The sequence below is a fragment of the Marmota flaviventris genome, chromosome 6 (genome assembly GCF_047511675.1).
Source record: "Marmota flaviventris isolate mMarFla1 chromosome 6, mMarFla1.hap1, whole genome shotgun sequence".
NCBI lineage: Eukaryota > Metazoa > Chordata > Mammalia > Rodentia > Sciuridae > Marmota > Marmota flaviventris.
Window position 1 is genome coordinate 77,037,505 of NC_092503.1, and position 12,986 is coordinate 77,050,490.

Here is a 12,986-nt window from a genome sequence, read left to right on the forward strand (position 1 = left end):
AGTGATATAGCATCATGTTGACTATTATAATAAAATAGTTTGAGAAAAAAACAGTTTCAAGAATTCTTTTAAAAATGTATTCCAAGGTATGACCAAATTGGTCCATGCCTTTTTAACATTTTCTTCCCTTGACTTCTCTTGGTTTCAAAACACTGGACACCCTAATTATTAAATCATTTTATTCTTGAGGACTCTTCTTAGGTATTCTTTGCTTTTCTTTCTTTAATGGGTGTGAATTTTGCAATACTTCTCTCTTGCCCCCCTCTCCATCTGTCTTTCTTTCTTTGTAATTTCTTCTGTTCCTTTCTACTCTAGGCATATGACTCTTAACTCTGTATTTTTATCCTCACATTTTATCTAAGCTTAGCTTTCTAAAGTACAGATGCTTGTTGATTACCATGGGGTTACATCCTGTTATACCCATCATAAATTTAGAAAATTGTTAGGCAAGAATGCATTTAGTTCATCTAACTTATGGAACACCTTAGCTGCATGATGCACTGTAGAGTATCAGTTGTTTACCCTCATGATGGTGTGGCTAACTGGGAGCTGGGGCTCCCTGCTGCTGCCTAGCATCACAAGTGTGTCATAACACATATTACTAGTCTCCCCAAAAGATCAGAGTTCAAAATTTGAAGTATGGTTTCTACTGAATTGTTTTCTTATCATCAAAAAGCTGAAAAATTGAAGTAAAACAAAATTGAGTCTTGACATTTGTACTGCTTTTCCCATTAATGTAGACCTGTTGATATAACTCGACTCTGGGTTAACTTCCAGGGCTCATCAATACATGCTCACATTTTGTGAAAAACATGGAGTATAATTTCCTTATATCAGAAAACAGTAAAATCAGCTTTTGTAGTGGAAAAGGGTATTGTTATAGAAAACTGACACGTTCTTGCTTCTTCCACTAACCCAGGAGCAGGGTTGTAAACCAGTTTCCTAAAGAAAATATATGTCCAGTTATAATAGAAAGTTGTATATTATAAAATGAATTCTATTTTGACATAAAATAAACTTCATTAGGGATTTTATCTGAGAAAACATGAAGAAATAAAACTTATTACCTCATTTCCTAAATCTCTTTTGAGAGAATATATGCAATGTTAGAGGTGATGAGAAAAGCTTATGTATATGAAAAAAACAATACACATTTTAAAATTGTCTCAGTTCTTATAGACACACACTGTGAATATTTTCAGTTGGCCTGTTTCACATACTTTGAATAAAAGTTAAACATTTAAACAAATTAATAAGCCACACAAATAACAATGAAAAGTTTTGTTCATTATAATTGCATACATTTAAAGATATCATTGATACTTTCTTGTCTAAATTTTTATTTTGTAACTATATCATGTGTATGTTGAGGATTAATGCTTCATATTCAATTCTGTACCAGAAAGTTTTAATCATTTCTGTGCCAGACACTTTTGGATATTTCACTAGATTTCTAATCATGGAGACATTCCAGGAAGTCTTGCAAATAACTCACAACACTTGGCTTTAATGGGATATTACAGATTTTTGACTTACTGAATCATCTTCAAGAGTAAACATTTTGCTATGAATGTATTTCTACTTTGTGCAAGAGATTATAAGTGGCCAAATGGCTCTTTCATTGAAGCTGAGCTCAGATCTGTTATATAATAAATCTTGTCATTTAATTGGTGTTAATTTTGGTATCATTTGTTGTCTCTCACTAAAACGTAATTGTTTCCTGAAACCAGTGTCCCTTGGAAAACCGTGGCTGACAAGTTCCCAAGAAATATTATTTAATATTATATTGCCAAGACCTTCTTAATGTAATTCAACATAAATTCTTTCCTTAAGAATTTCAAATTTATAGTTGTACATTGAGATCCTCTGGTCACCTAAGGTCAATTTGACTATGACAGGGATAAATGTATAATTTATAAAGAGCTTATTCTCATTATGGAGGAACAATAAATTTATATGATACAGCAAGAAAACCAGGAAAGGATATAACTTAGTGTCAACTTAATTTATGTTCTTATTGGATTAGACAGTCATCAGTATTCTTCCTAAGAGTGCTTACTGTCATGATAAAATTTATGGTGACTTGGGGCTGTGACTGTAGCTCAGTGATAAAGTGCTTGACTTGCATATGTGAGGCACTTGTCTCAATCCACAGTACCACATAAACATAAATAAAGATACTGTGTGTTCATCTACAACTAAATAAATACTAAAAAAATTATGGTGACTTACTAAGTCAATGTAAGTCAACATTTCTTATGTTTTCTGTTCTTTTAAAATTTTTGATTATAAAAGCCTTATTTTTGAGCATTGAAGTTAATACATATTGTCAGATAAATCCTGTATGCCAACATACGGCATTGGGGTACCAATATAACTAAATCAGAGTCTCTGTACTTAAGGACCTTACTGCTTTGTGTGTGTGTGTGTGTGTGTATACACCAGGGGTCGTGCCAGGGAAGAGACAGACAATAAACATGAACAAATACATAAGATAATTTTAGATATTTATGTATTATGAAGATGATAAAAATGGTGTGGTAGAGGTGCTTTGACTCCTGTTATCAAAGAAGCCCTGACTAAGGAACTGATCTGAGCTGAGGCCTGAATGATGAGAAAGACTTAAGTAGGTAGGTAGTTTTATAGTTTGTAGCTCAAAGGAGATGACTAGGTTGAAGATAGAAGTTTGAGAATCATTGTTAGGAATATGCTATTTAAGACTATGAAACTGGTTGAGATATATCAAGAAAGTATAGATGGAAAAGAGAGATGGACTGTAGAACCTTAGAACAGTTCAACAACCAGAAGACTATTAGAGGAGGAAGAAGCAGCCAAGGTCCTGAGAAGTAGCAGGCAGTGATCATGAGGAAACCCAGGCAAATTTAGTATCACAGAGACTGCAAAGTGTTTTAAGAAGGGGCAAAGTCAACAATGCAGAAGTCAGGGAAGATGAAAGTTGAGAGCGACCTTTATCTGTATTCAGGGGTCAATCATCAATATCTTTGGTAAGGGTTGAGGGAGTGGTGTGGGGAGAAAAGCTTTACTGATAGATTGAAGAAGGATGGGAGATATAAAAACAGATAAATAAGAATATGCGGATAATTTTAGGAGCTTTGCTATGAAGGAGAGAATAAGGGACAAAATTTAATCTTTTGAAGATATGGATAATGTTAGGACAGATTTTTATGTCAATGAACTTGATCCAATAGAGAAAGCAGTGGTGCAGCTTAGGGATAGGATAATTGCAGGAGGAAGCCTTTGAAAAGCTGAGATAGGAAGGATCTGGAGCACAAGAGAAGTACCTTAAAAATGTTAGGGAGATTATAACCAGAGGGAAGGGTGAGGATGTAAAAAAGAATGCATATGCATTTATAGAATTTATGTTAGAAAGATGAGGTAGTTTTCATCCTATTGCATCTATTTCTATTTGAAATTTAAGATTAGGTTGTCAACTAAAAGTGAGGGGTGTGGATGTAGGAGATGTGAGCAGAAAGGAGAGGTATAAACTGGTCCTCTTGTAGAGCGGTCAATAGAATTTGCTAAGAAATAATAGTGAATCGAAACAAAAGAAACAATTGAAAAAATTGACAAAACTAAAAGTTGGTTCTTTGAAAAAATAAATAAAATCGACAGACCCTTAGCCATGCTAACGAAGAGGAGAGAGAACTCAAATTACTAGCATACGGGATGAAAAAGGCAATATCAGAACAGACACTTCAGAAATACAGAAGATAATCAGATATTATTTTGAATCCTTATACTCCAATAAAATAGAAGATAGTGAAGGCATCGATAAATTTCTTAAGTCATATGATCTGCCCAGATTGAGTCAGGAGGATATAGACAACCTAAACAGACCAATATCAATTGAGGAAATAGAAGAAACCATCAAAAGACTACCAACTAAGAAAAGCCCAGGACTGGATGGGTATACAGCAGAGTTTTACAAAACCTTTAAAGAGGAACTAATACCAATACTTTTCAAGCTATTTCAGGAAATAGAAAAAGAGGGAGAACTTCCAAATTCATTCTACGAGGCCAACATCACCCTGATTCCTAAACCAGACAAAGACACTTCAAAGAAAGAAAACTACAGACCAATATCTCTAATGAACCTGGATGCAAAAATCCTCAATAAAATTCTGGCGAATCGGATACAAAAACATATCAAAAAAATTGTGCACCATGATCAAGTAGGATTCATCCCTGGGATGCAAGGCTGGTTCAATATACGGAAATCAATAAATGTTATTCACCACATCAATAGACTTAAAAATAAGAACCATATGATCATCTCGATAGATGCGGAAAAAGCATTTGACAATGTACAGCATCCCTTTATGTTCAAAACTCTAGAAAAACTAGGGATAACAGGAACATACCTCAATATTGTAAAAGCAGTCTATGCTAAGCCTCAGGCTAGCATCATTCTGAATGGAGAAAAATTGAAGGCATTCCCTCTAAAATCTGGAACAAGACAGGGATGCCCTCTCTCACCACTTCTGTTCAACATAGTTCTCGAAACACTGGCCAGAGCAATTAGACAGACGAAAGAAATTAAAGGCATCAAAATAGGAAAAGAAGAACTTAAATTATCATTATTTGCAGGTTACATGATTCTATACCTAGCAGACCCAAAAGGGTCTACAAAGAAACTATTAGAGCTAATAAATGAATTCAGCAAAGTGGCAGGATATAAAATCAACACGCATAAATCAAAGGCATTCCTGTATATCAGCGACAAATCCTCTGAAATGGAAATGAGGACAACCACTCCATTCACAATATCTTCAAAAAAAAATAAAATACTTGGGAATCAACCTAACAAAAGAGGTGAAAGACTTATACAATGAAAACTACAGAACCCTAAAGAGAGAAATAGAAGAAGATCTTAGAAGATGGAAAAATATACCCTGTTCATGGATAGGCAGAACTAACATCATCAAAATGGCGATATTACCAAAAGTTCTCTATAGGTTTAATGCAATGCCAATCAAAATCCCAACGGCATTTCTTGTAGAAATAGAGAAAGCAATCATGAAATTCATATGGAAAAATAAACGACCCAGAATAGCAAAAACAATGCTAAGCAGGAAGTGCGAATCAGGCGGTATAGCGATACCAGACTTCAAACTATACTACAGAGCAACAGTAACAAAAACAGCATGGTACTGGTACCAAAACAGGCGGGTGGACCAATGGTACAGAATAGAGGACACAGAAACCAATCCACAAAAGTACAACTATCTTATATTTGATAAAGGGGCTAAAAGCATGCAATGGAGAAAGGATAGCATCTTCAACAAATGGTGCTGGGAAACCTGGAAATCCATATGCAACAAAATGAAACTGAATCCCTTTCTCTCGCCATGCACAAAAGTTAACTCAAAGTGGATCAAGGAACATGATATCACATCAGAGACATGGCATCTGATAGAAGAAAAAGTTGGCTACAATCTACATACTGTGGGGTCGGGCTCCAAATTCCTCAGTAGGACACCCATAGCACAAGAGTTAATAACTAGAATCAACAAATGGGACTTACTCAAACTAAAAAGTTTTTTCTCAGCAAAAGAAACAATAAGAGAGGTAAATAGGGAGCCTACACCCTGGGAACAAATCTTTACTCCTCACACTTCAGATAGAGCCCTAATATCCGGAGTATACAAAGAACTCAAAAATTAGACAATAAGATAACAAATAACCCAATCAACAAATGGGCCAAGGACCTGAACAGACACTTCTCAGAGGAGGACATACAATCAATCAACAAGTACATGAAAAAATGCTCACCATCTCTAGCAGTCAGAGAAATGCAAATCAAAACCACCCTAAGATACCATCTCACTCCAGTAAGATTGGCAGCCATTATGAAGTCAAACAACAACAAGTGCTGGCGAGGATGTGGGGAAAAGGGTACACTTGTACATTGCTGGTGGGACTGCAAATTGGTGCAGCCAATTTGGAAAGCAGTATGGAGATTTCTTGGAAAGCTAGGAATGGAACCACCATTTGACCCAGCTATTCCCCTTCTCGGTCTATTCCCTAAAGACCTAAAAAGAGCATGCTACAGGGACACTGCTACATCGATGTTCATAGCAGCACAATTCACAATAGCAAGACTGTGGAACCAACCTAGATGCCCTTCAATAGACGAATGGATAAAAAAAAAATGTGGCATTTATACACAATGGAGTATTACTCTGCATTAAAAAATGATAAAATCATAGAATTTGAAGGGAAATGGATGGCATTAGAGCAGATTATGCTAAGTGAAGCTAGCCAATCCCTAAAAAACAAATGCCAAATGTCTTCTTTGATATAAGGAGAGTAACTCAGAACAGAGTAGGGACGAAGAGCATGAGAAGAAGATTAACATTAAACAGGGATGAGAGTTGGGAGGGAAAGGGAGAGAGAAGGGAAATTGCATGGAAATGGAAGGAGACCCTTAGGGTTATACAAAATTACATACAAGAGGAAGTGAGGGGAAAGGGAAAAATAATACAAGGGGGAGAAATGAATGACAGTAGAGGGGGTAGAGAGAGAAGAGGGGAGGGGAGGGGAGGGGGGATAGTAGAGGATAGGAAAGGCAGCAGAATACAACAGACACTAGTATGGCAATATGTAAATCAATGGATGTGTAACTGATGTGATTCTGCAATCTGTATACGGGGTAAAAATGGGAGTTCATAACCCACTTGAATCAAAGTGTGAAATATGATATATCAAGAACTATGTAATGTTTTGAACAACCAACAATAAAAATTTAAAAAAAAAAGAAATAGTAGTGTAATACTTGGGAAAAGTGCCAACCTGAGAATCAATAGAAAGTCAATCTTATAAACATTTTTTTTTTTTTTGGTTTTTTCCTAACAACGTTTTGGTCAAATAGTAACAGTAGACATCACTATTACTTAGGTTGTTGTTTTGAATAAACACTTCTCTGCTTAGAGAACCCTGGGCTTCTTAGAGGAATAACTTATTTTTGGCCTGGGGCAGAACATTTTCAAAATTAATTTAGAACATCTTATTATAATAGAAAGCAAGGAAGCTATTAAAAACTACACTAGACCTATCAAAAGGATTCAAGACAACATGATTCTTCTACTTGAGAAAGATGGGACAATTTGAGTATCAATAAAGAAAATATATATGATGAATTAAAACACATCAAATATATTTAAACCTTGAGTTTATGCTGGTCCCCAAAAAAGCAGAACCAAAAAACCACAGGGGTTGGGGTTGTAGCTCAGTGGTAGAGTGCTTGTCTTGCATATGCAGGCCCTGGGTTCTATCCTCAGCACCACATAAAAATAAATAAATAAAATAAAGGTATTGTGTCCAACTACAACTAAAACATAAATATTTTAAAAGCCCACAGACACACATGTTTATGTCAGCACACAATTATATACCCATATAATACTTCCACCAATAATAACTAAGTGGAAATCCTTGAAGAATTCTAGTAAACTACCTCTATCAGTTAAAAACTGATAAGGAGAGATTCAAGCATTTACTTTTTCCTATATCAACTATACCCTTGGGGAACCAAATATGGTATAATTTCTCTTTAAAGAAATTTCCAGTATATAAATAATGAATGATAGAATTGGAATCTCATCCTTTTGTAAGCACTAATGAATTAGTGAATTTAAACATTAAGCATCAATGACTGCTAATGTCACAAAAAGGACTTCCAGTTACCGTCTCTTCAGGTAAGATGAATCCATTAAGTGTCTTGCACAAAAAATTGAACATGAACCATATTGTCTCTGGATCCAATTAAAAATTTTTCAAGAAATGCTGAAAAAGAGTAACATGCTATTCTATATCATAGAAATGTTATCAGCAAAATTTAGATTATTGCCAACTCTATTGGACAAATTAAAACAACAATGCATAGGGATATTGTATGATTTGAGTGATAAAACTATTGACTATCAAGAAAATTATACCACAAAGGTTAAGAGAGTGGTCACTCTTAGAAGGCAAGAGTTTTTGATTGGGAGAGAAACAGATGGTTTCTGGGTAGCTGGCAAGATTGCCCTTGATTAAAATGGCATTATGTAAAAAGGTGTTTATCTTATAACAATTCATTAAACTATACATTTGTTGTTCTGTTTTGAGTTATAAAAATACTAAAGCAAAACTTTTAAAAATTTACTTTTTATTGCTGCATTATAGTTTCATATAATAATGGAATTCATTATGCTATATTTATACATGTACCACTCTCAATTTGATCTGTTTCTTTCCTTCATACTCTTACTTTATCTCCTCTCCTCTCTTCCTTGTTACTTCCCCAGACCCTTCTTTTAGTCTATTGGTCTCTGTTTTATATTCTGAGGTCCATTTTCTTTCCCTTTTATCTCTCTAGCTTCCTTGTATGAGAGAAAACATATGACCCATGACTTTCTGAGTCTGGTTAATCTCACTTAGCATAATGTTCTTTAGTTCCATCCATTTTCCTGCAAATGACATAATTTTATTCTTCTTATGGCTGAATAAAGTTCCATTGTGTATATTATGCATCTCACATTTTGTTTATATAGTCATCTGTTGATGGACACTTAGGTTGGTTCTGTAATTTGGCTATTGTGAATTATGCTGCTATAAATATGGGAATGCAAATATAACCATAGTATGTAAGGTGAAACTTTTAAATGAGGATAATGTATTTGCATTTTTAAAAGATTTCTGTGCTTTAATTTGTGAAGTTACTTGTAAAGCTTTCATAGGACATGGAGAGGGCAGGTAGTTTAAAGACTACAGGTGAGAGTTTAAATAGCATGAATTGCAAATACCATCTCAAGCCACAAATGAAAGAATCAAGTGGGCTTTGCATGAAGGAACTGTTCGGCATTAGTAAGTCATTTTAGCCTATTTATTTATTTATTTATTTATAGTCGTAGACGGACACAATACCTTTATTTATTTAAATATGGTGCTGAGGATGGAACCCAATGCTAGGTAAGCACTCTACCACTGAGCACAACTCTAGCCCTTAGCCATACATGTTATCATCTGCATGTGTGAAAATGTAATAAATGGAATATATGCTGGAAATACCTATTTAGGTGTGCTTCATGTTATTTTTTAAAATGCTTTTGTATATATTATTCAATAAAAGACTAAAAGAATCTATTGGTGGTATAGATAATGCTCCTTAAATTCTTTGTGTGAAAGCAGTGAATTATTTAATGAAAATATTTAAAATATGCTATATATTTAAAAATGTTTGTTAGATATTTTTTAAATAATTATCTGAATGCTGTGGTGCATGCCTGTAATCCCAGCAATCTGGGAGGCTAAGAAGGGAGCACCACAAGTTTGAGGTCAGTCTCAGCAACTTAGTGAGACCCTGTCTCAAAATAAAAAAAAAAAAAGGAGATATAATTTAGTAGTAATGCACCCCTGTGTTTGACCCCCCCCAAAGAATAAACTTACCTTAAAATGTAGATGTCAATATATTAAAGTACCTTCTTTTTTACTTATAAGACTCCTAGCTCTTAGTTTTTAAAAGAAATAATTTTCACTAGTTTAATCACAATGGATATATATTAATAAACTTTAAAAATATTAATGTCCAGTATAGTTTGACAGGCCTAAGAAAATTAAAGTTACCTTTCTTTTTCTTCTCAGAGGTCTCTTTATTAGTATCCATGATCGAGGGCATATTGCTTCAATTCTTAATGCTTGGCCAGAAGATGTCATCAAAGTAAGTTATCAAATTTTTCCATTGAGGCAATTTATTTGTTCTCTTTTCTGTCCCATGAAATAGTTAGATCATATTGATAATTCTCATGGTATTAGGTAGCATTCACTGAATTTTTCAGTGGGAATCACTTAATTTATAGCCCTTTGAATTTTGCATAATGGATTAATTTTATTCTGAATCTATTTAGTACTGTTTCCTTATTCTTTGTGTCTCGTTTCTTAGTATTTCTTTGTTTATTATAAGTGATAATATATATGTTGAAGATACATCTGAATAAGCAAACTCTTATGTGCTGCATTTAACCATCCACTTAGAGGATCCAAGTTGCCAAAAGAAATCTGTTAATTCAGATTAAGTAAGTAAGTAGGTCATCCGACTTCTTTCTTTGTTTGAGCTAATGACAATAAAAGTAATAGTAGTATCTGAAATTTGGTAGCTTTGTGTTTGAAACCTTGTAATGGATTACCTCTTACAATTATCATGATAATTAAGTGAGGAAAGGAAGGCACTTATAGGTTACTTGTTAATGCATGAGCAATGTGTGATCTGGGGGGAATTGAGTACAAGTTGCAGATCTGTCCCCCAGAGGCTCTGATATTAAACATAATCCTAAAACACTTTCCTTGTCTAAGGGAGATGAGGTATATTTGTTCTCCGTTTGGCTCCAGTTTTCCTTTCTGTGGGATGCCAAGCAATGTTATGTCTTTTAGGATTAAGATTAAATAGATCAATATTTTTTAGAGGAGAGCCTCTGTTTGCTCTGGCTTTTCAAGTGACTCCTTTAATGATTTTGTCCAAGCATTTGTGGCTGGAATCATTTAATTTGGCTCTCTAAGGCTTTTGCTAGTCAACCTCATTAAGTATTTTTCACTATTTCTAATCTCCCCACTGTTTTCATTTTCCCCACCTAAGTTGCTCCTTCAATTTTTCTTCTAACTTCCAGATTGACCTGTCCAAGGATCCTGTTCTTTTCAGCTATTCTAAGAAATGTGTTAATTTTGTAAAGAAAAAATGTGTGATCATCTAAAAAGGCTATTTACATTTTAACTAGAAATTTAGAGAATTTTACAAATCAACAAGTCAATTAGTAATGAAGGCATACACCTATAATCCCAGCATTTTGGGAGTCTGAGGCAGGAGGATCTCAAGTTAGAGGCTGGCCTGTGCAACTCAGCAAGATTCTTGTCTCAAAATAGAAAGTGTTGTGGATGTAGCTTAGTGGTAGAGTACCCTTGGGTTCAATCCCAAGTACCACTGTTTCTGTCAGCTTTTTTGTTGCTGCAACCAAAAGACCTAACAAGAACAATTTTAGAAGATGAAAAGGTTTTTTGCCTTCATGGTTTCAGAGGTCTGAGTCCATAGTTGGCTAACTCCATTGCTCTGTGCCCTAGGTAAGGCAAAACATCATAAAGGGTGTGGCAGAGGAAAGCAGTTCAAGTCAATTAGGAAGCAGAGAGAACTCTGCTTATCAGGAACAAAATAAAAACCCCACAGGGTTTCTAGAGAGCAAGAAAAGAGGAAGGGTTCTATATGTAGTGAGCTAGGTGGGAAACAGGCTCTGGGAAGGAACAGAAAGGATAGAGGCAGGAAGAGTGCCTCCATATTTCATGCTAATAGTTTCTATGGAGGTATTTCCCAGATAGTACTTTATATTTTGGGGTGGAGATGTGATTTCTGAAACATAGATTTCATTGATAGAATTGTGGTTGTCTTATTGAGATGAATCCTGATTATGTGACTTGATTACTTTATAAAAAATATCTAACTGCTTTATTTTTCTTAAGAGGAGACAAAGTTGGTAAAAACAAGAGCAAGAGAATGCTAATTTAATGATAAACTGCCTATATGACAAACACATTTTATCTCAGAATTTTTCACTACTCAAATATACTCTTTAATATTGAAATATTTATAAATTAATGATATTAATGTATGTTTCTTATAAAAGGCATAAACTAAGATAAAACAGTAAATGCCTCTAAACCTATTTAAAAAACTTTTCAAACTACTATTTATATGTAATTTATGTCCTGTATTTTATATAATTAAATAATAGTGCTAGATGAGAGAACAGGTTAGAGAATAAACATTATGAAAAATGGAAAATAATGATTCTTTTGACTTTAAGACATACATATCTTTTTTTAAAAATATGTTTAGTTTGAGAAGGACACAATATCTTTATTTTATTTATTTATTTTATGTCATGCTGAGAATCAAACCAGGGCTCAAATATGCTAGGCAAGAGCTTTACCATTGAGCCACACTCCCACATCAAGACATACATTTAATTTAACGTAGATGTACTATCAAAAATGAATGAATGTCAAAATATACCCTACCTGTCCTGTATATCTAACAAGAACAAATAAAAAAATGAAGAAAAACAAAAAAATCCTTAAAAAACAAACAGGTTTTTATTTCTTAAAATATATTTTTCAAAAAATTTGAAACTGAAGAAAATGATAAGATGCAACAATCTGAGTTTAAGTGTGTTTAATAAAACCTGTAATGTAATATTTAAATTATTCAGGCCATAATTAATTTATATTACAATGGTACTCTTCTTATAAAGCATAAAAATATGTATAAGTATAGACAGGCTAACTGAAATTTTCTTGTATAAGGAACACATTCACAAAAGTATTATCAATGATATATAAAAGTACCTCTGTGATAATAATCAATAAAACAATATCAATTAAATATACATATGAAGTATATGGAGATTGCAAAGTTGAGTTTAATTTAAAAAGCAAAGTTATAGTTCTCTAATATTTGTTTTATATTTTTAAAAATATTTAATTGCAGATGAACACAATACCTTTTTATTTTATTTATTTATTTGTATGCATGCCTATTTATTTATTTATTTATTTATTTATTTTTATGTGGTGCTGAGGATTGAACCCAATGCCTCATACATAGGAGGTAGGCGCTCTAGCACTGAGCTACAACTTCAGCCCTATTATTTTATCTTTTTTACCGTAAGTCAGAGTTGAGTTAATCTAGTGATACCAGATTCTCTTCTCCAAAAAAGCATAACCAATATTTTTCCATAACTCATTGCAGTTAGGGAAAATTTTTTCAAAGGTGAACTATGTATAATATGTAAAAATAATTCTTACTTGTCAAATATATTTATTTTTAAAGTAATTTATAAAAAGTGGCATAATATAGGTAAATAGGATATTAAATAGAGCTCAAGAGTGTATTTAAAAATATATTCTGCAACATAATAGGGTGGAAAATCACTGTACTAAGA

General features: G+C 33.6%; 1 protein-coding gene across 1 annotated transcript in view; it reads left to right on the forward strand.

Moving 5' to 3' along the window:
* Positions 1 to 12,986, forward strand: part of Me1 (malic enzyme 1) — a 168,520-nt gene that overhangs the window by 51,656 nt on the left and 103,878 nt on the right. Inside the window, 1 exon segment of the mRNA XM_027928254.2 lies at positions 9,646 to 9,721. Within this exon segment, the coding sequence (XP_027784055.2) occupies positions 9,646 to 9,721 (76 nt within the window).